The 25007-nt window shown below is 40.7% G+C and overlaps 1 protein-coding gene across 3 annotated transcripts in view; it reads right to left on the bottom strand.

Moving 5' to 3' along the window:
* The window catches only part of LOC139371163 (immunoglobulin superfamily member 21-like), a 283840-nt gene that overhangs the window by 12118 nt on the left and 246715 nt on the right, over nt 1-25007 (bottom strand). For all 3 annotated transcript variants that reach the window (XM_071111291.1, XM_071111292.1, XM_071111293.1), the window contains 2 exons: nt 14903-15018; nt 517-1012 (listed from right to left, as the gene is read on the bottom strand). In XM_071111291.1, the coding sequence (XP_070967392.1) occupies nt 517-1012; nt 14903-15018 (612 nt within the window). The remainder of the gene's footprint in view (nt 1-516; nt 1013-14902; nt 15019-25007) is intronic.

Here is a 25007-nt window from a genome sequence, read left to right as displayed (position 1 = left end):
AAACAAATAATCCCACAGTCACATTCCCTCGTTTATCATTGAAACAATTTAAATGAAAGTAAAGAAACCTCCTCCAATACAGGACATTTGTTGAGATTATGTAATCATATTTAGAGCATATTGGGAGGCAGTGATTTGTGTCAGATGTGGGGGTACACAGAGTCGCCTCTACATTGACATCACGTGGCTGGTTGTGTTTAAATTCTCATTTGGCTTCCCTTATTCAGGTTGACTTTTTCAATAACGGTTGTGAGTTAACTCAATCTAGCAACAGACGGCTCAATGAATTGCACCGTCAGTCACTACTGAGTTTTGCATTTCACTCTAAACTCGCAATCTGCTCAGCTGTAACACAATTAAGCATCAAATGGAAATCAGTGTTGTTCGGAGTAGATTTGCGAGGGAGACATAAGGAGGCTTGAGTAAAGCAGAGATTGAATAAGACTTTGGGGGGGAGACAAGGAGAGAAGGGGAGAGGAGTGAGTTAGGGGAGGGGTATGTCTGTGTTGTACTCACCCAATGTGACCTCTGTCTGCATGGGCATGGAGAGTGCTGGGTGCTTGACCTCACAGCTGAACATGGCATCATTGTCCAGCTGGGGGTTAAGGGTCCAGGTGAGTCTGGCCTGCACCAGCACAGAGCCATCACTCTGGGGGATGTGGGTGTGGCTGAAGTAGTAGAGTGGGTCAGTGCTCTGCACCCAACGGGGGAACTCCCGGCTCACCACAGTCTCTGGAATGACCTCTGTGGCAGGGCTGGGCTGCTGCTGCTGGCCCTGGGTGTGCTGGCCCGTGTTACGACCACGCTCAGGGCTATCGGTGAACAGGCGGCCTGGCCGCCCCTCTGGATCCAACAAGGAAAGGAACCTCTGCAGCTTGGTGTCGTCCAGGTCCCTGCTGATGAGCGGCCTGGCACCCCGTACCCCCGCTGAGCCACCGCCGTCCTCTGCAACAGCTGAGGGGTGGATGTAGGAAATCACCTCTATTAACTCTCCATCTCGCTTAAAGTACACCTGAGAGAGAGAGAGAGAGAGAGAGAGAGAGAGAGAGAGAGAGAGAGAGAGAGAGATTTGTCCCGTTAACTATTTTTATTCTTATTATCTTAATATTGTAAATATCCAAAGTTAGCTTTGGCAATATGTACATTGTTACGTCATGCCAATAAAGCAAATTGAATTGAATTGAGAGAGAGAGAGAGAGAGAGAGACAAAAAGGGGAAAGAGAGAGAGAAAAAGGGGAAAGCGAGAGAGAGAAATAGAAAGGGAGAGAGAGAGAGAGAGTGAGAGAGAGAGAGAGAGAGAGAGAGAGAGAGAGAACAAAGGGAAAGTGAGAGAGAAAGAGAAAGAGAGGGAGAGAGAGACAAAAAGGGGAAAGCGAGAGAGAGAAATAGAAAGGGAGAGAGAGAGAGAGAGAGAGAGGGGGGGGGGGTGAGACAAAAAAGGGAAAAGAGAGGGAGAGAGAGAGAAATAGAAAGGGAGAGAATTGAGAGAGAGAAAAAAAAGGGGGGAGAGAGAGCGAGGGAAATAGAAAGGGAGAGAGATAAAGAGAGAGAGAGAGAGAGAGGGAGATGGAGAGAAACAAAAAAGGGAAAAGAGAAGGAGAGATTTGGGTTGAATTATATCCCTTTCAGTATTCTTATTACAGCTTCAAGTGGTGATCATGGGCTGTAGGTACTCAGTCACCAGTGAGCTGCTGAAGAGATGTGTCAGAGCTTTGCCCGGTCCTGGTGTTCAGCCAGGCTTTTCTGTCATATTACAGGAGTTTCCTCACTATTTCATGGGGGCATTTAAGATCCCTGGCTGGTAAATCTCTTGACAGGGAATTCAAGCTCCCATTTCAACACATAACCTCCAGATATTAGCTTTAACATCAGGATGCAGAACTAGTGCCCGTGGCATTGCTAGTTGTGAAGCTCCCTACTCATACTGTGATTTTAGATGTTCTCTTTTCTTTATTTATTTGAAAAGAAAAATGTGACTTGCAGTCCGTTAGGGGACCTTTGGACATTTGGAATCAATTTGCAAAAGTATTATTAGCCTAATATACATTTCACTCCATTGTTTGGCTTTTTTGTAAAAAGAGATCGCTGAGGCATGCTTTGATTTGATGCCACCTCAGGGGCTGTTCACTCTGCTGGGTAAATAGCAGTAATGAGTGTAAACCAGTGTGACGTAAGGCCATGCTCCTAGGGGCTGACTCTCTATGGCTCCATATGAACAGATACCAATAGGGAGAGAACAGACGACCAGCACTCCTCCTAACATGAACGCAACACTTTCAGGTTTATAGGCTTTTAGCTACAGCACATCATAGACAGTACAGTACATAGCTATTGATTGAACAATGAACAAGGGATTTAAATGACTCCTCCATACGGTGTACTGTATCTCCAGTGCATGTATCCCTGCTAGTAACATGATAATACAGTAGTACTACAGTGTATATTGTATACAGCTGTCGCACAAATACAGTTTTCTGTGTTGAGAGCCTTAACTATAAGTCAACTGATCTGTGCTATGTTGACTTCCTATGTACTGTGTATGCCTACAGAAGTAGGATCTTAATTTGACCTGTTTCTCACAGCAGGAAAACAATCTTGAAGCAAAAGGACATTTCAATTATAATTAGAGATTTTTTGTAGGGGTTGATACATGTTTTGTTAGGGCAAATCAAGACTGACATTTTAAAGTGGAAAGTACAAACTTCAGAAGCCTTTTTCAACCTTGAATACACTACAAGATGTATTCCTACTTCTGGACGAAGAGTTTTTCTTCAATGAGTCGGACGCGAGGGATATACTGTTGACACCCGACCAGGCCCCGATCCCCGTGATTCGCTGGAGAAGGAAACGGCGATTCCGAGGCAAAAGATCAGGGTTCCTTGTGAGGACCAGGCGACGAGTGGCTAATCTGCCCTAATGTTCAATCGCTAGAAAATAGATAGGACGAACAGAAAGCAAGTAAATCCTACCAACAGGAAATTAAAAACGGTAATATTTTATGCTTCATCGAGTTGTGGATGAACGACGACATTAAGAACATAGAGCTGGTAGGTTATACACTCTATTGGCAAGACTGAACAGCCGCATCTTGTAAGACACGGGGCGGGGGCCAATGCATTTATGTAAACAACAGTTGGTGCACAATATCTAAGGAAGTCTCAAAGTTTTGCTCACCTGAGGTGGAGTATCTTATGATAAGCTGCAAACCACACTTTTTACCCAGAGAGTTTTCATCTGTATTTTTCGTAGCTGTCTACATACCACCACAGAGCAAGGTTGGAACTAAAACCGCACTAAATGAGCTGTATTCCGCCATAAGCAAACAGGAAAACGCTCATCCAGAGGCGGCACTCCAAGTGGCCGGTGACTTTAACGCAGGGAAACTTAAATCAGTTTTACCGAATTTCTATCAACATGTTAAATGGGCAACCAGAAGTAAACAAATTCCAGACCACCTCTATTCCACACACAGAGACGTGTACAAAGCTCTCCCTCGCCCTCCATTTGGCAAATCTGACCATAACTCTATCATCCTGATTCCTGTTTACAAGCTAAATTTAAGCAGGAAGCACCAGTGACTAAGGTCTATAAAAAAGTGGTCAGATGAAGCAGATGCTAAACTACAGGACTGTTCTGCTATCACAGACTGGAATACGTTCTGGGATTCATCCGATGGCATTGAGGAGTACACCACATCAGCCACTGGCTTTATCAATAAATGCATCGAGGATGTCGTCCTCACAGTGACTGTACGTACAGTACATACCCCAACCAGAAGCCACGGATTACAGGCAACATTCGCACTGAGCTAAAGTGTAGAGCTGCTGCTTTCAAGGAGTGGGGCTCTAACCCGGAAGCTTATAAGAAATCCTGCTATGCCCTCCGACGAACCATCAAACAGGCAAAGAGTCAATACAGAACTAATCAAATCAAATCAAAGTTTATTTGTCACGTGCGCCGAATACAACGGGTAGACCTTACAGTGAAATGCTTACTTACAGGCTCTAACCAATAGTGCAAAAAAGGTATTAGGTGAACAACAGGAAAGTAAAGAAATAAAAAACAAGAAAAAAACAAGAAAAATAACAGTAGCGAGGCTATATACAGACACCGGTTAGTCAGGCTGATTGAGGTAGTATGTACATGTAGATATGGTTAAGTGACTATGCATATATGATGAACAGAGAGTAGCAGTAGCGTAAAAGAGGGGTTGGCGGGTGGTGGGTGGCGGGACACAATGCAGATAGCCTGGTTAGCCAATGTGCCGGAGCACTGGTTGGTTGGTCCAAATGAGGTAGTATGTACATGAATGTCCATTTAAAGTGACTAACCGGCTACATACAGACACCGGTTAGTCAGGCTGATTGAGATAGTATGTACATGTAGATATGGTTAAGTGACTATGCATATATGATAAACAGAGAGTAGCAGCAGTGTAAAAAGAGGGGTTGGGGGAGGCACACAATGCTAATAGTCCGGGTAGCCATTTGATTACATTTACATTTAATACATGTATTATGTATTGGGGGTAAAAACTGTTGAGAAGCCTTTTTGTCCTAGACTTGGCACTCCGGTACCGCTTGCCATGCGGTAGTAGAGTGAACAGTCTATGACTGGGGTGGCTGGGGTCTTTGACAATTTGTAGTGCCTTCCTCTGACACCGCCTGGTGTAGAGGTCCTGGATGGCAGGCAGCTTAGCTCCAGTGATGTACTGGGCCATAAGCACTACCCTCTGTAGTGCCTTGCGTTCGGAGGCCGAACAAGGTGATTTTTTTGAGCACTCTTAGCTTTGCCATTGAGGAACTGAAGCAAGCACGTTTTTAGATTTTTGTTTGAAACACAGCCCTGCGTCCCCACCATCACACAAATACTGTAAACGTACCATTAGAAATCACAATCTGGGTCAGGCGGGCATCATTCGAAAACATATTTTATTGCCAACATGGCTAGATAAGATATAAAATACAGTGTTAGACTTTCAAAAGGCACTTCAGACAAACAGATTGTAATTTTTCTGTGCATAGAATGGAGTCATGAGTGCATTTAAGTGCTTGTTCCGCAGCAAAAAACATAAGGAACTCTGCTCAGGATAATCCAGGGTAGAACGCATGTCATCCCTGTAACTGTGGATCAAACATCGCAATCATAGATGTTAATACTGTAAATTACATGAGTTTTCAAATAAGGAAATGTGAAGTGCACAGTTTTCTTGTATGATTTTCAAACTGTATAGGGGATAACAAGGGCTGTGAGTGGAAAGGGTTACGTAACCTTCGGTCTTAAGTAACCATACCAAATGTAACATATCAACATTATTGGAGGTTTACATAAAATACCAACTGTCAGTCCAGGATGAATGGCTGCCTTGACATTTGAAAAAGCTTGAATCCACAAAGCACCTTGCTTTTATCCAGAACACATAACAAAATCAAGCTCTAGGATGTGTCCTTCCTATTTAGAAAAATATCTCAAGATTTGCTGAAGCAGTGGCACATTTGGTGCAGTCACATCTGTTGTATGCACTGCTGACCAGTGTGGGGCACTATCTCTCCTACTTTCCCAAACAATGAAGTGAGTGCTGTACCAATTGTAAGTCAGAAGGATTCATACTACTCTACTGTGCAATTTATTTATTTACTGTTTTATTTATAAATATATTTTGACAGAGAAAACTGTTGCTTTGAGGTTGTTTTAAATAATCATTGCATGTTATTCAAACCAGTAAAAGGATATGTTGTATAAGGTCTGGAAGAGTTGCATCATATGGACCTCAGGTGCCAGTGAGAGACCATCATTGTGGATGTCTATATAATCCCATTATCATTTTATATAGTACTTTATGTTACTACTCAATAATTCAGGATCATTCATACACATACAGTGAGGTCCAGAATTATTGGATCCCTTGATAAAGATGAGACAAAAATGTATACATATACTGAGCTATATTGTATGCTCATTTTTTTACATTATATTCTGAGGAAGAGATTTTGTAAAAAAAAATCTATTGAAAAAAGATTGGGGTCAAAATTATTGGCACCCCTGTTTTCAATAGTCTCGCACCCTCCACTTGCGAGGATAACGACATTCTAAAATGTTTTATGAGATTGGAGAACACATTTGGAAGGCTCTTAGACCATTCCTCCATACACAATCTTTCGTGATCCTTGATATCCTTCCACTTATGGACTGCCCTCTTCAAAACAAACAAAATGTTGATTTTGTGGTCGAATAACTATTTCTTTGTGGATTTTGATTAATGCTTGGGATAATTCTCTTGCTGGAAGATCCATCTATTATTTATCTTTATTAAGGGTGCCAATGAATATGGACCCCACTGTATATACATGATAGTCAGTACTTTCTGGAAGATAGAACGCTTTAAAAGTAGGTTAAATCATTGAATAGTAATTAGTCAGTATTGTATTGGTTTACTATGCATAATTTACAATGGGAAGAATACCGTTTGTTACATTTCATGGATTATGAAATCCTCTCACATTAAGACAAAAATACACTGATCAATTGAATTTTCCTTTGAATTTGTGAATACACTTTCGGTAAAAGAAATTGAAATTGATATCCTGATATTCATCCTGATAGTCAAACTGATCGACTTACCTGAAATACCTAATCCTCACGTATTCACTAGGCTTAAAGGGGCAACCAGAAGTTGCTATGTCCATTGATTATTGAAGACTATAACCTATAAATACCTCATGAGTCCATCAGAACTCAAAATAATAAGCTTGTTTTTATCCAATGTTTGTAAACAACGTAAATGTAAACAAACACTATAGAGCCTCAAAACTATCATATGTTTATGAATTTGAGAGTCTTTACATTTCTCCACCCCATCCCTTAGCTTTATTTTTTTGTTATTGCCACTTTAATCAGCATACTAGAGGCAATGAAAGCCCATTGTAATAGAGATGTCTTTAGGCTGGCTACTTCTTTTGGTGTCTGCATATGAGTCTTGCTGCTGGCTGTAATTTAGACAGTGGGCAGTGGTAGCTGTGTTGTAATGAGAAGCTATTTGTGGTTTTCAGTGGTCTTTATGCATGGTCCTTTATAGTGGAATAAAGTGATTATCAATCACGCCTCTGTTCTACATCCCCAAATGCATCAGGGTCCAATGTGTTCAGACAATAGAGCCAGAGCACACACCACCAGCTTCATTCGGATTCGAGAGAGCTTCGACAAACAAACAAAGATGTAATTCTGAACGCCCGCCCAAGCACAATGCCTTGGTGTTAGCGAAATTAAGCTGGTGCGGCACGAGGTAGGCTCTGCAATCCGCCTGTGAATAGACAGTGATGAAAAGCACCTGCACTTCAGATACTGCCAGCCTTAACCCCTTCGCCCTAACACCTTGGTTCCAAAGCTCATTTAGAAGTGAAACAATAACCCTTTCTCTTCCCCCAATGGCCCAAATACACCTTAATGTTGACACAATCAGAGGGACAAGGCAGTACATGGTGACAGTGTGACTCAGAGATAGAGAAAGAGAGAGAGAGAGATAGAGAGTGAGAGAGAGGGAAAGAGGGAGAAAGAGAGAGATTAAACAATAGTAGCTACGACTTAATCATCTCTCATAATTAGCTGTCATTATCCTTCCTCTTTTCAATCAGTAGTTACTTGTGCTCTGAGGATGCTGTAATGCCTGTCACAAGATAACTATTAATGCTATATGATAGGCTCATCAAAAGCATCTAAAATTGAAGATGATACACTTTTTACAGTACCTAGCGAAGCAACAACCCTCTTGTTGCTTGTATAGTTTCTTCAAAGCTGACAAATTAATATTTCTGGTGAATAACTGGTGAAAGAAAGGAATGGATGTTCACAACCCAGTGCACAGCTCTTGTATGACATAGCAGCCATTGATTACGCTTACAAGCTAACCTAAAAAACTCAAATGATGGCTGATCACATAAGCTGCAATGTGAAAGTCTGTATGGTAACCAAAACACTGTTGACCTCTGTTAAATGGTGTATGTATAAACACAGAACATGCATTGATAAAGACTTAGAAAAGCATTTAAGACTGGGAAAATAGCAAACAGAGCCAACAACAGCTCATTTTGTAACACGCTCCCAGGCAACAGCACTGACAAAGAGCAAATGCGTTTCATCAAATGGCAGAATGGCATTTGAAGTTGCATTCACAAAACCCAGGCCAATACAGTAGTGCTGCTGGAGCAGATCCTTATACAGCTAATAATGGGGTTTCATAATACCATAACTTCAAATAACAACAATTAATGACATAACGAGAATACCGTTCCATTATGCTCTATACTTTGGTTAATGACATGTTACAAATAAAGACTACTGGTTGATGAAGCACTATGTAGTATGGTGTATACGTATTTGCAACTAAAAAGTCTGCAAACATGGGATTTACTATGCTGGCGAGTGTCTCTTGAAATAAATCCAAAATGATTTCTTCTGACTTAACTTTTTTTTAAATGAATGTTGTCCTCCACTGGTTAAGGACCACAACACTATATCTCCAAGGAGATGAAAAAGAGAAATGTGCAGGATTGGGGAGTCAAGAGGCACTCCTGTTATAAAATATATATGTTAACAATGTCAGAATTTGTTTACTGGGTTTTGATTTAGTCCTACAGCACTGGGCAACCCTGGCAGGGTGATTAGCCCTCCACAGAGGCATCAAAACTTCTTCTGGAGTCAACAAAAGTACTGTATCCTCTAATATTTAGAATCATAGCATGGTCATGTTACAAACACAGACACACTTTCATTCAGTACTTCATGTAAATATATAGTTACTTGTTCCATTTCCTTGGAGACAACTCTCCTTGCCAACCAGTTTCTTAATCATAAATCTAAACTGCCCACTCCTACCACTCAATCTTCATCCAGAAAGGTTGCTTCTTTTGTTACCTCACGTAACCTAACACAAATTTAATGCTCGAACCTCTAAGTGTTTTTGAACTGAGTCCCTGATCGTGCTGGTTTAGTAATTATTTATTTTTTAAATCAAATCAAATGTATTTATGTAGCTCTTCTTCCATCAGCTAATATCTAAAAGTTCTGTACAGAAACCCAGCCTAAAACCCCAAACAGCAAGCAATGCAGGTGTAAGAAAACACCCTAGAAAGGCCAAAACCTAGGAACAAACCTAGAGAGGAACAAGGCTCTGAGGGGTGACCAGTCCTCTTCTGGCTGTGCAAGGTGGAGATTATAACAGAACATGGCCAAGATTTTCAAATGTTCATAAATGACCAGCATGGTCAAATAATAATAATCACAGTAGTTGTCGAGGGCGCAGCACCTCAGGAGTAAATGTCAGTTGGCTTTTCATAGCCGATCATTGAGAGTATCTCTACCGCTCCTGCTGTCTCTAGAGAGTTGAAAACAGCAGGTCTGGGACAGGTAGCACGTCCGGTGAACAGGTCAGGGTTCCATTGCCGCAGGCAGAACAGTTGAACAGTTGAGATGGGACAACATAATCCTCTTGTCTAATTTCACACAGCCTAACAGTTAAACAAATCAAAATTCAAAGGTTAAAACATGCTACTTAATGATTTTGAAACGTCAAAATGATTGAGGTTTTAGGGGTTCTGTTAGGCCATATCAAAACGCATTAAGAGTATATAGTGAAAGATTTAGTCAATTTAGCTCTTTTTCGAATTACCAAAAGTCAGATGAACTCATAGACACAATTTGTATTTCTCTTTGTGCAGTTTGAAGGACATTTTATGAAGGTAATTTAGCCTGCCATTGCTAACTAGCATTAGCGTAATGACTGAAAGTCTACCCGAACAGCTAGCAAGCCTTAACGGACCACTCTCTGTGAATCATCCAATAGTCTTCTATAATAATTGGCATATTTGCCACAGAGCTTCTAACACGTCAGCTACAAAGGAGAGTAGAAAGGTAAATTAATTATGGAATTAAAAGTTAAAGGAGAAAGATAGGCTACAACGACCAAGAGGCAACAGGTAGGCTGCTACTTTATATTCTGAATGAAGTTGTTGTTGTTTGTAACTGTGTAGGACAAGAAAGCGCATGCAGTCTCAATTAGCCTAGCGAGCTATGTAGCTTCTCTCAGTTTGATGCAGTCAAGACAGGTACTACCTAATCATATTGGATGAAAAATAATCTAGTTTTGGAAGCTATTATTCTACTATAGCGTGAGTCGGCACGGTTGGTTGCTATCTCTCGTCTCTGCCTCCTCCTTGTTCCCCATTCTGTCTCACTCGCTCACACTCACCGAAGCCTACACACACAGCACGGTCCCTGCTAGAGCGTCACCTCTCTGTACCTCCAGTCCCTCACACTTTATCAGCTCCGGTTAATAAAGTAGCTTATAGAATTTACTTTTCTGCTGCTTCCCTTGCTCGGCTCAGATCGTGTCTGGTTGTCCTCGCATCCATTAGGAACGATTATCTATATTTAAAAAATGTATTCATGCACATCGGGTCCGGATGGGAAAGCCCCAGGTCTATTTCTTGAAAGCCTCTAGTGTGAGGCGGCTAGATGTACAAGTATAAATCCTGGACAGGACACTAGTCTATCGCAGGGCCATCACCACAATCTGTCTCCTTATGTAACATGTACCCTCTATATTACCTTCTATATGTATTTAGACAGAAGATTACAGTCTGACCAAATCCACTTGTAGAATCATCAGTGATTTGATGAGTCATAAAACTCCTGACCAGATCCACTGACACCCATCTTTGAAACCAAATGACTACCCCACTGCATGAGTTGATCCTCTGCATGACCAGAGCTACTCAGGGAGTCTAATGGAAAGACTACAGGCATACATATATTTGGAGAGATGGTCTTTCAGATCTATCTCATTTCCTCCTTCAAGGTTGGGAGAGAAGTCCAGCAGAGCAGGACTGTAATGACTTAAAACCAGCTGTGGGATCATTATAGCAGAGTGTCAGGCAGGCCATGGAACGCACTCATGGGGCTTTATATAGGTGGTCAGTCAGTACCCGAGAGACGGAAATCATGTTCACCTTGTATTCACCTCTCACTGGGTTCATAATTAAATGATTAATGGCCCAGTGGGGACGAACAGCGAGTGGCGCCACTCAAGCAGTGTTCATAGGCTCATAGGCCAGAAGACAGAGAAGCATGTGGCTTCAGCTATCTCTACTACCTTGTCTGCTATCTCAAAAAGTTTAGGGAATAGCGGGGTGTCTAATGCAAATTCCTGGTACAATCATTACTAATTAGTCACTTTGTGATAAGATTAATGATCCAAACTCGGTCTACCCGTATGTCCATGTTTGATCCTTTTTTTTTTTAAATAGTCTCTATAATGACTACATTGCCTGGTGTATTTATATAAATTATGATTCACAAGTCAAACTCTTCCATAGAAAATAATCTCTTCAATCATCCCCTTCTACAACTACACAGAACAAAAATATAAACATGTAAAGTGTTTGTCCCATGTTCTATGGGTGAAAATAAAAACAAAAAATCTGGAAAAAAAATCTGAAATAAAACATCCCAGAAATGTTCCATATGCACAAAAAGCTTATTTCTCTCAAATGTTGTGCAGAAATGTGTTTAAATCCCTGTAAGTGAGCATTTCTCCTTCATCAAGATAATCCATCCACCTAACAGGTGTGACTTATCAAGAAGCTGATTAAACAGCATGATCATTACACAGGAGCACCTTGTGTTGGGGACAATAAAAGGACACTCTAAAATGTGCAGTTGTGTCACACAACACAATGCAATGCCATAGATGTTTTGAAGGAGCGTGCAATTGGCATGCTGACAGCAGGAATGTCCACCAGAGCTGTTGCCAGAGATTTTTATGTTAATTTCTATACCATAAGCCACCTCCAACGTCGCTTTAGAGAATTTGGCAGTACGTCCAACCGGCCTCACCACCGCAGACCACGTGTAACCATGCCAGCCCAGGACCTCCACATCCAGCTTCTTCGTCTGAGACCAGCCACCCGGACAGCTGATGAAACTGTGGGTTTGCACAACCGAGGAATTTCTGCACAAACTGTCTCAGGGAAGCTCATCTGCATGCTCATCATCCTCACCAGGGTCTTGACCTGACTGTAGTTCGGCGTCGTAACTGACTTCAGTGGGCAAATACTCACCTTCGATGGCCACTTGCACACTGGAGAAGTGTGCTCTTCATGGATGAATCCCCGTTTCAACTGTACCTGGCAAATGGCAGACAGCGTGTATGGCATCGTGTGGGCGAGCAGTTTGCTGATGTCAATGTTGTGAACCGAGTGCCCCATGGTGGTAGTGGGGTTATGGTATGGGCAGGCATAAGCTACGGACAACCAACACAATTGCATTTTATCAATGGCAATATGCACAGAGATAACATGATGAGATACTGAGGGCCATTGTCGTGCCACTCATCACCTCATGTTTCCGCATGATAATGGACTGCATACTCACCAGACATGTTAATAAATGCTCTGGAAGGACGTGAACGACAGCGTGTTTCATTTCCCGCCAATATCCAGCAACTTCACACAGCCATTGAAGAGGAGTGGGACAACATTCCACAGGCCACAATCAACACCCTGATAAATTCTATGTGAAGGAAATGTGTCACGCTGCATGAGGCAAATGGTGATCATACCAGATACTGACTGGTTTTCTGATCCACGCCCCTGCCTTTTTTAAAGGTATCTGTGGACAACAGATGCATATCTGTATTCCCAGTCATGTTAAATCCATAGATTAGGGCCTAATACATTCATTTCAACTAACTGATTTCCTTATAAGAATTGTAACTCGGTAAAATCTTTGAAATTGTTGGCATGTTGCGTTAACATTTTTGTTGAGTGTACTTTACCTCCTATCTTTTCAACAATACCTTTCAGAAAACAATGAACAATTATGTACAAGTTTTTATACCACAAAATACAGCAGTGGGCTAGTTATAGAAGGGGATGATTGAAGAGATTATTTATACACGCAGTGGGCTAGTTGTAGAAGGGGATGATTGAAGAGATTATTTATACATGCAGTGGGCTAGTTGTAGAAGGGGATGATTTAAGAGATTATTTATACATGCAGTGGGCTAGTTGTAGAAGGGGATGATTGAAGAGATTATTTATACATGCCGTAGGCTAGTTGTAGAAGGGGATGATTGAAGAGATTATTTATACATGCCATGGGCTAGTTGTAGAAGGGGATGGATGATTGAAGAGATTATTTATACATGCCGTAGGCTAGTTGTAGAAGGGGATGATTGAAGAGATTATTTATACATGCAGTGGGCTAGTTGTAGAAGGGGATGGATGATTGAAGAGATTATTTATACATGCCATGGGCTAGTTGTAGAAGGGGATGATTGAAGAGATTATTTATACATGCAGTGGGCTAGTTGTAGAAGGGGATGGATGATTGAAGAGATTATTTATACATGCCATGGGCTAGTTGTAGAAGGGGATGATTGAAGAGATTATTTATACATGCCGTAGGCTAGTTGTAGAAGGGGATGATTGAAGAGATTATTTATACATGCCATGGGCTAGTTGTAGAAGGGGATGGATGATTGAAGAGATTATTTATACATGCCGTAGGCTAGTTGTAGAAGGGGATGATTGAAGAGATTATTTATACATGCAGTGGGCTAGTTGTAGAAGGGGATGGATGATTGAAGAGATTATTTATACATGCCATGGGCTAGTTGTAGAAGGGGATGATTGAAGAGATTATTTATACATGCAGTGGGCTAGTTGTAGAAGGGGATGGATGATTGAAGAGATTATTTATACATGCCATGGGCTAGTTGTAGAAGGGGATGATTGAAGAGATTATTTATACATGCAGTGGGCTAGTTGTAGAAGGGGATGGATGATTGAAGAGATTATTTATACATGCCATGGGCTAGTTGTAGAAGGGGATGATTGAAGAGATTATTTATACATGCCGTAGGCTAGTTGTAGAAGGGGATGATTGAAGAGATTATTTATACATGCCATGGGCTAGTTGTAGAAGGGGATGGATGATTGAAGAGATTATTTATACATGCCGTAGGCTAGTTGTAGATGGGGATGATTGAAGAGATTATTTATACATGCAGTGGGCTAGTTGTAGAAGGGGATGGATGATTGAAGAGATTATTTATACATGCCATGGGCTAGTTGTAGAAGGGGATGATTGAAGAGATTATTTATACATGCAGTGGGCTAGTTGTAGAAGGGGATGGATGATTGAAGAGATTATTTATACATGCCATGGGCTAGTTGTAGAAGGGGATGATTGAAGAGATTATTTATACATGCCGTAGGCTAGTTGTAGAAGGGGATGGATGATTGAAGAGATTATTTATACATGCCATGGGCTAGTTGTAGAAGGGGATGGATGATTGAAGAGATTATTTATACATGCCGTAGGCTAGTTGTAGAAGGGGATGATTGAAGAGATTATTTATACATGCCATGGGCTAGTTGTAGAAGGGGATGATTGAAGAGATTATTTATACATGCCGTAGGCTAGTTGTAGAAGGGGATGGATGATTGAAGAGATTATTTATACATGCAGTGGGCTAGTTGTAGAAGGGGATGGATGATTGAAGAGATTATTTATACATGCCATGGGCTAGTTGTAGAAGGGGATGATTGAAGAGATTATTTATACATGCCATGGGCTAGTTGTAGAAGGGGATGATTGAAGAGATTATTTATACATGCCATGGGCTAGTTGTAGAAGGGGATGGATGATTGAAGAGATTATTTATACATGCCGTAGGCTAGTTGTAGAATAGGATGATTGAAGAGATTATTTATACATGCAGTGGGCTACACATGACTGGAACCTTTCATGTGTACATTAATATTGTTAACAGCGTGAGTTGTCCTATATACTGCACTGTATATGCACTGAACAGCATGTTCAAGTGCATACATGTGTGACTCACCGAAGGGGCAGGTTTGCCTCCCTTTGCAGTGCACAGTAGAGTGAAGTTCTGGGCCTGGTACCGGCTGAATGGAGCTGGACAGTTCTCTGCCGTAACTGAGATGTTGTTTGGAGGAGCTTTGGAAAGAGAAAGGGACAGGTTAGGCAACAACACATGACAGCTAAAAATGTACTAAAAATGACTAATTATACTACTATTATAAACGTTAAACTCATTATCCTTGACACTGTGTGCTCAGGATTGTTTGTGTCATAAAGCAGGGCTGTTGGCCAGGGCCCTATGCTGTGTTCAGGATCCCCTGGGTTTCATGCCAGTCTAATGGGGCTGGTTAAAGATATGGAGCAGAGCTCATGCATATCATACAGTATTAGCAGCCCATTGCCTGGCTCTCTCAAGGGAAACCTACAAGCATGTCACAGAAATAGGAAAACATGTGAGCACCACTTTACAGCAGAGAAGAGCAATGGGAGTTAAGCTGAGTGAACAGGAAATATAGCCCCTTCACATAAATTCAGATGCTTAACATGCAATCCATGTTACACTACACTAGTGTTGGTCTTTTGAAAGCAAATTCCTCAAATAGCGGTCTCTCACTGAATGCGTAGATCAATAATAAACCCATCAAGGGAGATATAGGAGTGGATGACCAGGAGTGTGAAAAGAGGGTGAGTTGAATAAATGGATGAACAATATGAAAATGCAGATGGCGGTCACAGTGACAACATCAGTTGAGGAGGATGAAAGATAGAAAAAAGTGTTGACATCTAAATTTCCTTGCTACTCTGAATGTTTCAGACTTTCCCAGTTGCTGCATCCTCAAGGCTGGCATTAGATATTCTGCCTGCTATATTATCACATAAAACATTTCCTGTGAATTTGCCTTCACACCCGGCATAGAGGAAGCAAAATATGTCTGGTCCGTTTGGCTTCTCTGAGCCTTTATAGGAAAGAAAAACAGTGTGTGAAACTAGGAGACGGGGTTAAAAGAGAGCCCAGTGGGAGTTCCACCATGAATCTCTCAATTGATAAGACACGCTTAAAAAGATCCTACATCAGCATTACTGGCCTGGGAATAGAGCCGTTTCATGTGTAACTTTTATATCTAAATCTATTTGGGGGGTTTCAAGCAGACATGCCAAAGCGATTAATTGATTAAAACGAAGGGGGGAAAATGTCTGATGACCTGAACGCCTTCTTGTTTCCACACCTCTTAATTGCTTATTGATGGGGGACGTATGGCTGTAAATGAACCTTAGAACACTCCATTAGCTGTCTAACAGAGGTCTGTCTGAAACGGGTATGATTAGCTCTCAGAGGCATCACAGGCCCAGCCGGTTAGAGCTCAGAGCCTTACGTTAAATGTACAGCAGCGAAACTGTTATCCACTGCCAGAGTACCATTGACTTCACCAAAGCAAAAGGCTACATTCCATTACAGAAGGATATTTGAGAAAAACTGGTCATTAACATGCTTTGTTCAATAATATGCAAAGCCACAAGTCTACTTGGCAAGTCTCTGCCTCTGACAACTTTTTAAATTGAGCGCAGGAAATTTATCATGACTCTATTCTAACCTCATGGTTGATGCATAAAACGCTGTGATACGTACGATGAGCCATACATATGGAAGTAAGCCTTGATGAAATATTTTAAATGATTACAAGCAAGACCTGTCATGCATAAACCACGATTTGAAAACACAACAATAGTTTGTTTAATCTTTTTAAGGATTAAGATGGTTGTTAGATGTGATATTGGCCTTACATACTCTATTTCATTACATTCCTATGTTTCTTGCACCATTTGTGGAACATTATGGATTCACACTTTGTATCATGAATTTTCATCATTTCACCACCTCATCAGTTCTGACGTAATTGTTAACCTCTTTCTGCATTTCACAATTCCTCAGCACACCTTCTGTTTTCAGAATGAAACTGGGATTCTCTACTGCATGGTAGAATATTTACTTCATGTAAAAAGATGTGGCATGTGCAAAATCCATAGCAGCTAAGTTTCCTAGGCACACGTAAACATTGATTAACTCATTTCATACAAAAAAAATACATCCCTGTGTTGTGTAAGAAATTGTGTAAGAAAATTGCGTTGTGTAAGAAAAATCCTTTACACTTTGAAGAGGATGTCAATGTCTTTGACAGCTTCTTCTCTGTAAAGCGTCATATTCTATTGCTATGCAGTGACACGAGCTGCTTTACTTTGTATCTGTGCATCCTGACTGCTACAGCCTCCGTAGCCATCTCTATCACTGCATTACATACAAAGGCAAAGCCGGGAAGGACATATTTGAGACTACGTTTGAGAGGAGGCCTGGGAGGAGAATCAAAGGACGGAGGCTCTCAAGTCCAGGATATTCATCTTATCAAACACTACATTTGAAAGTGTTTGTATGGTAAAACTCTGCTCTGCATTCAATTGCTCCGCCAAGGCCAGCCTTCAAAGATGCAGCCCTTTCTCCTACATCTATACACTAAAGAAATCTACAATTAAAGTGGAAACCATTTATTTTCCTTTCTCAGTCAGCTCAACTACAGAACAGTTCATACCACTAACAGTCCAAGCCCCCCTCTCCCTCCTCCATCTTGCTCTACACCCTCAAGCACCATTACCCTGCTCTCTTTTAAAAAATAACAGCAAATTGGATTGGAGAGTGTGTAGAGCAGAACCACATTTAACAGAGCTCACTGGGGACTTCTCTCCCAGGCCTGATAATTAAGGGAATTAGTGCTCTGGAGACAGTTGTGCGAACAAGGCAGCATCCCAACATCTCCTTTTACTCAGCGCACAGGTCTCAAGTTCACATCTCCAGGGTTTGGGGGAGAAAGGACAAAAGGAGAAGGTCCCTAGGTCATTCTTGGCTCCTTTTCACTGAAAGTAATTTTGTAATAACTATTTAATGGAATTGTACTTTTTAGTCATGTGCTCAAGAGTAATCAGTCCAAATAATCAGTCCCAAAGTAATCAGTCCAAATGTCTGCATGACCTTTCATTTGTTTCGGTCTGCCAAGAGATTGTTGGAGGCATTGTCCTACGTGGCTTGATCAAAATCATATTCAGATTACCTTCTTGACAAATCAACCTCAACAGCTCTCTCTCATTGATGGTGATGATCTACTTGTCAGAGAATAGGACATTCTGACTCCAAGTAGCAGCCTGAATATTGTATCATTATGTGATTAAACATGATCTATTATTGACAATGAATTTCGAGTAGATCATCATTTTGTCTCCACATTCCATAGCATGTCCCAAGTTTCCATATCATCTAATTTAAGTAACATACCCTGTAAGTGGCAATTGATGCTAAAATGCAACCCTTGCGTAAAGCTATTATTGCACTTAGAAACTTTTTTTATTTTAATTCCTCTGAATATTTCATATGAATACATGCACATTACTCATACCTGCTAATAAATCATGCATGTATGTCACAGAGAGATTTGCAGGTGATTTGAGAGATCTAGGTGAACCCTAAATGGAGGGGAAGTGCTTCATTCCCCCGTGCCACAGACCATGCTTCTACTGCTGGTCTACAGAACAGACTGCAATAGGAACATTGAGCTGTGCTTTCAGGTTTAAATATAACACCACCATGAAAAGGAACAGAGGGAGGAGTGAGACATACAAAGACAATGTACAATGTTAATTTGATGATGAACTTTCAGTGGGAACAACCCACCGGAATGAAAACACTTTCGACCCCAAAAGAAAGGCTGCATCCATTATTAATTTAGCAAACTTACACAACGTAATACTTGCATCTGGTATCAGACCTTCCTCTGACACAAAAACGAGGTAAGGCATACAGAAAATAGAAATGTCTCTATACTTTCACGCAGATTTAGAGATAACATTCTTAACACACACGCAAAAATACTCATATTCCATTCCATATACATATTCCAATGTGTCTCTATAGAAATACATTTATTCTCACAGCACCGTGTGTGGGGGAGACGCTGATGAGATGGTGAGAGCATCACTATAGCAGACAATGAAGCATAGACAGGAGTTCATGTTACAGGTAATTGGCTATTGTAACCTATCAACAAACAGCAAAAGCTATTTTCTAATAACTGACACTAGTTCTTTACATGGCATCTACTATTCACTTAAGATCTAAGAAAACTCATATACTGTAGTCCGCCTCCACACCGACAGTCACTCTCTCAATGCGAAAGCACAATGTAGCCTAGATAGAGTGGGGCTAAGTGAGTCAATGACAGGAGACGACTTTGCCAAACTGCTTGCTTACAGAAGTTTGAGAAGTCGCCCACTTGGAAGGGATACGATTGAAGGCAGAAGATGGAAGGCAGCCTAAAAAACAATCAAAGCCAAGTCCTCTCTAGGGGGTAAGAGACACGTTGAAATAAGTGCTGGCGAGAGGCTCCAAGACCTACGACTGCTCCTTTGAAAGCAGTACCAGGAGATAAAAGACACTGAAATGCTTTTTAATCACTTTTCCATTGTGCTTTCAGCATTTACATTTACCCCCCGTCTCTTTCATTTTCATTCATCATTACTGGGCTGTCAGCTCTTATCGCGTTGTCCCACCGCTAACCAAACAGGAACAAGGAGCAGGAGGAAGGGGATGAGGGACTCCTTCAACTCTGGTGACTGTCAGGAAGAGGAAGAGGATGACATACAGACAAACGCTTGTGTCACTTTGAACAAGTTCCTCAGTTAGAAAGTCCATTAATCAAACCAAACGCTGCTGAAAATGCAGCATGCACACATACATAGTAGCTTGTGAGTGCATGTGTGCATATGGTTTCATAGATATTCATTGCTGTCAGCCCAGTCCTACCTGCTGTCTGCAGTGTTTGGACGTATCGTGGTGGCGATGTCTCTGTCGGAGAAAGAAAGCTCTATAGACTTATTATAATTTTTTTATCCGTTGTTTCTTAAATATGCCACCTTGGACTGATTAGTCTTAGCCCTTCAGAGCAAAACTTTCCAAAGTTTCCCCCCAAAAATGTGCAGAAACTTTTACAAAGGAAGGCTTTCTTTCACTAGGGAGCGATTTGCGCATTTAAGCTCAATTGAGAGATGCTCTGTTTTCTCCCTCTGGTCTCATACGATAGGCAATAAGATATGTCATGGCTGTGTATAGCTTTACTGTCACTCCACTCTCCCGTGCCTGCAGCTCTCCGAGGGTAAAACCAGCCATGGACTTAGAGCCCTGTGCATATAATGAGGACATGGGGGACATAAGAGAGGATTTCTCTAGCACGGCTCTAAGGCTGGGTTCAGAAGGGACAAAAGGGAAGGGTTTTTTGGTGTAAAGCGTAGAGTGGCAGATGGGCACTGACTGGCACCCTCATCCCTAAAGTCTCTTTTCCTTTTCGGGTGGGGAGGGTTGGAGGAAGCTATGCAATCTGCTTTGACTTGGCCCCCATTTACCTCTGGCCCAGTCCCCTTCTCTTGTGGGTAATTTACAGGGCCCAGGCCTGCCGGCTCCTTTAGGGCTCCCTGGTGCCTGGTGTGTCACAGACAAATTGGTTGATCAGTGTGATTGTAATGCCTGGTTCAGATGCTTTCTTTATGACACCTAATTTACTGACCAAGCAGGGAAGAATGGGGCCATAAAGTTATACGAGGCCAAAGAGATTCAGACGAGGCAGTGGAGTATCCATCATTTAATTCTCCACCATTGGCCCCTGACCATATGAGCAATCCCTAAAGAAGTATTTGAAAGAGTCTACATCAAATGCCCTCAGCTAGACAGCCACAAGCTCCCCAACTGTCGGCAAGTAGTATACACAGCCTTCGAGGACAGACAGGCCGAGGAATTCATATTTCAAACTGACAACGCCTGGGGGTTTGATGGGGAACAGACATGAACTCATAACAATGACAGATGGATGACCATGCAACCAACCATTTGGCACACCACATCATTTCAACATAGAAATGGGGTAATATGTTGATCAATGAGATTTCAACCTTTATTCACCTATTCAAAAAGTCAGCCAGAAGTTTGTTGAATTCCCAATGTGTTATTACCATTTGAAAGCACAACAAAGTTCAAATGGGAATACAATGTCAGATATTTTGTATTTATACCACAACTTCTTCGGGGTAGCCCCCCTTCTTCTCAATTTCCGTCAAAAGACATACCCTAATCTAACTGCCTGTAGCTCATGCCCAGAAGCAAGGACATGCATATTATTGATATCATTTGAAAGGAAACACTCTGAATTTTGTGGAAATGTGAATTGAATGTAGGAGAATATAACACAATAGATCTGGTAGAAGAAAATACAAGGAAATAAACACACGTTTTCTGTTTTTTATTGTTGCTGCATCATCGTTCAAATGACCAAGAACAGCCAAACATACAGATAGGATGCTGAGGATGATTTGAATGAAGAACATAAGATGGCAACAATAGCTGAGCAAAGTTTTAGACAGATAACTTCAGAAAGGAGTGAGCTACATGACATTGAGCATGAAGTCACCCATGTGTCCCACACAAATGTACCCAAATGTACCCAAGTGGCCGAATTGGTACAGTGATACATTTTGAAGGAAAGAAATATATACAAAATACATAAATGCTATTCTAACACACACCCCAAAAATATATATAAAACATGTTTAAAAAATAAAATAACAAGGGTAACTATTTACACATTTTCTATTTACAATATTGTGAAGACCCTCAGTCCTCTACACAATATTGTGCTGCTGTTGCCATGGCCCATAGCAGTCTCTTTCTGCTGTAAAGCAGAGGCTTACTGAACAGGTGGTGCAGGTGATGGGGCATTTCCTGTGACAAAGGGCACAACGACGTCTCCCTACTGTGCTCTTTTTGCCCTGAGGCACATTCATGCCTGCATAGATGAATCTGGGAAGGTGAACACTACTGGTTGGAGCAGAAGGGACAGAGGTAGAGGGGACAGAAGGTGCTACAGTGGACTTGCTGTAGCTAGTAAGCTCCTGGATGAGCAGCTCCCTGAAGGCTAGCTGTGAGATGGGGGGCTGTCCACAGCTCTTGGCCATTTCCTTCTGGAGGATGAAGGCATTCATCACAGCAATGTCAATGAAATGATAGACAAATGTCTTGTACCATTTCGTGGTCTTGTGGAGAACATTGAAGTATCCTATCAATTTCTTCGATAATTTGGGTAACATCTGTATATCTAGACTTTGTTTTCGTTTTCCTGATTTATTCGCCATAATTTAAATATATAGAATTGCTGAAAATGCTCTTCACTATGTACTGCTATGCGTAACACTCGTGGCTCCGTCAAGTAGGATTATCAATGGGGAATGAACCTCCTTTACCCCAGAGTTTACGACAAAGGCTGGTCTTCGAACGTATAACCATTACATATTGCCGTTTACCTCAGCTCATTGGCTATCTTCCAAGCTAGATTTCAAGATGATCAGTGGTCATTGGGCCAAAATACAGTCAATCAACGATAGACCTACCATTGGTGAGCAATGAGGTCATTGTTTGGTGTCTTCAAATCGGTTTGTTTCGGGTCAATACGTCCCAGGAAGAGCCACCAAGTGTGATTGTGTTACTACCAAACAGAGGATTGCAATGAAACCAACCATGACTGGATAAACGTGTGTTTAGTGTGTGTATTTACCATGAATGTTTCATCCAAAGTTGAATGAGACGGAAATCACGACGCAAGCGTTTTACAAATGTTTCATGTTAGGCTATAAAAATGGATTTTATCAAACAAAACTAACATTCAACATTTGACTCTGGTGCCAGAGAGGTGTTATCACTGTGCTTCATCCAATAGCACAACCAAATGACCAGGATTGCAGTTGAGATTATTGTGTAGATACATAGTGCAAGTGAGCAATGCTGTTTGAGATTCTGTACAGATTATTATAAGAAATTGTGAAGATTTTTGTGAAGCTCTCCACCGACCTGTGATATTTGCATGCTATCTTGAACGTGCACTCTTTCTATGATGACATTAGAATACGTGTATAGTCACTGTAGGCTAACCTGTGGCCATGGATGTGTTACTCATTTTAAGGTTGAATAAATACTGTGACATTAGTTTGTAAAATAGTCTTAACTTTAGGCTATTTACTTTATTACAAAAGTAATATTTAATTGTGTTTGGTTATTAATGCAACCAAATACCAACATTGAAAGTATATCTAGTGGTTTGATAATTTCATCTGAGCCACTGGCTTAATACTATTCTTTAACTATTATTTTTGGGTTAGTTGGATGCGTGAATCCAACATATCATATGTTAACTTGTCGACAAGTTAATAGGCTATTTACTGTATTGCAAAATTAATGTTAAATTGTGTTTGGTTGTCAACACAACCAAATATCAACATTTGAAGGAAATATTGTATATTTTGTGCCCCTAACTTAGTCTGGCTTTAATTCCAGTTTGTCTATGAAGTAAAAGTAAATATGTTGGATTCACGTCTCAAGCTCAACCAATAATCAAAGTTAAAGAATAGGACTAAATCTAATCTAATCAAACATTAAATGCACTTTAAATTAAATATACTGTATTTGATTTAGTCCTATTCTTTAACTTAGATTCTTGGTTGAGATGGAAATTGTGGATCCAACATATAATGATTGACTTGAAGAATACATTTGAAATAAACCAAAGCTTGAAATCCTAGGCCTATTTGTACAGTCCATTTTTAGTTTAATCGTGGAATGAATTGAAACAATAGCTCTTGATGACTTTGCAAATGCTATATTGATTTCAATCTCTTCATTCAAAGACTCAATCATGGACACTCTTACTGACAGTTGTGGCTCTTTTGTGTGATGTATTGTTGTCTCTACCTTCTTGCCCTTTGTAATGTTGTCTGTGCCCAATAATGTTTGTACCATATTTTGTGCTGCTACCATGTTGTTGCTATGTTGTGTTGCTACCATTCTGTGTTGTTAAGTGTTGCTGCCTTGCTATGTTGTTGTCTTAGGTCTCTCTTTTATGTAATGTTGTGTTGTCTCTCTTGTTGTGATGTGTGCTTTGTCCTATATTTATATTGTATTTATTTAAAAAATTTAATCCCAGGCCCCCGCCCTCGGAGGAGGCCTTTTGCCTTTTGGTAGGTCGTCATTGTAAATAAGAATTTGTTCTTAACTGACTTGCCTAGTTAAATAAAGGTAAAAAATAATAACAAATATAGGCCTAAATAGTATAATTGATAACATATGACTTATAGAGTATGGTTATATTTAATTTGTTCTGTTGGAATGACTTTGATAGGAACAGTGACTATATTTAGTCATTAAGTGATCTCTCAATAATCATTTTAACGATAGCACATTGGTAGTAGTCAGTGACAAATATCAAAGCTATGCTGGGCTTGGAACCCTGGATGGGAGACCAAATGAATAGCAGTTAGATCAACTCTCCAGTAGGAGGTGCTGCCCAGCCTTATTTTTTTCTGGTAGCGGATATAACGTTAAAAATCTGACTTTGTTTCAAAGGTAAAAATGTAACATATTAGTTACAAATTAGTTGCAATTACGACACCTTCCACCCTCAAAACAACAGTTTATGTTCATTACTTTTCCACGTAGATTCCATGTCACAATACAATGACAAATTACATTGAAACAACGTTGATTCAACCAGTTTGTTCTCAGTGGGAAGAGTTATTTTCAAAACTAGGAATATTGTACCCCAAGAACCTGTTTAAAAAAACATAGTATGAAAATCTTTGGTAGTTTAGTAAGTGAAATAGGGAGATGGTAATATTAAAAAGCTTTTTGAGTGGATGTCTGTGTAACTGCCTCAACAGTATTGTGGACCACAAACGTTGTTTCCCCTCTGTAAGCCAATAATTAATTTAATGATAATGGAAAAGTGGCTTAAGATTTCCCATTTTTGTTTGTGGGCGTGTGTGTGAGTGTGTGTGCGTGTGCATGTATGTGTGTGTGTAAAGCATATAAAGGGGTGAGGTCCCCGTAGGTGATGTTGGCAACACTGATTGGAAACTCTGCCAATTCTACCTCTCACTGGTTGCCCACAATAACCAAAGAGCTGTGTGAAACAACCTCAAAGACCAGTGAAATAAATGGCATATAAAATATTTACACTTTAGAATTCACTAATATAGTTAGACCTTCTAAG

Source organism: Oncorhynchus clarkii, chromosome 17, assembly GCF_045791955.1.
Source record: "Oncorhynchus clarkii lewisi isolate Uvic-CL-2024 chromosome 17, UVic_Ocla_1.0, whole genome shotgun sequence".
NCBI lineage: Eukaryota > Metazoa > Chordata > Actinopteri > Salmoniformes > Salmonidae > Oncorhynchus > Oncorhynchus clarkii.
The sequence above is the reverse complement of the archived record's forward strand: the minus strand, read 5'-3'. Positions and strand labels throughout refer to the sequence as shown.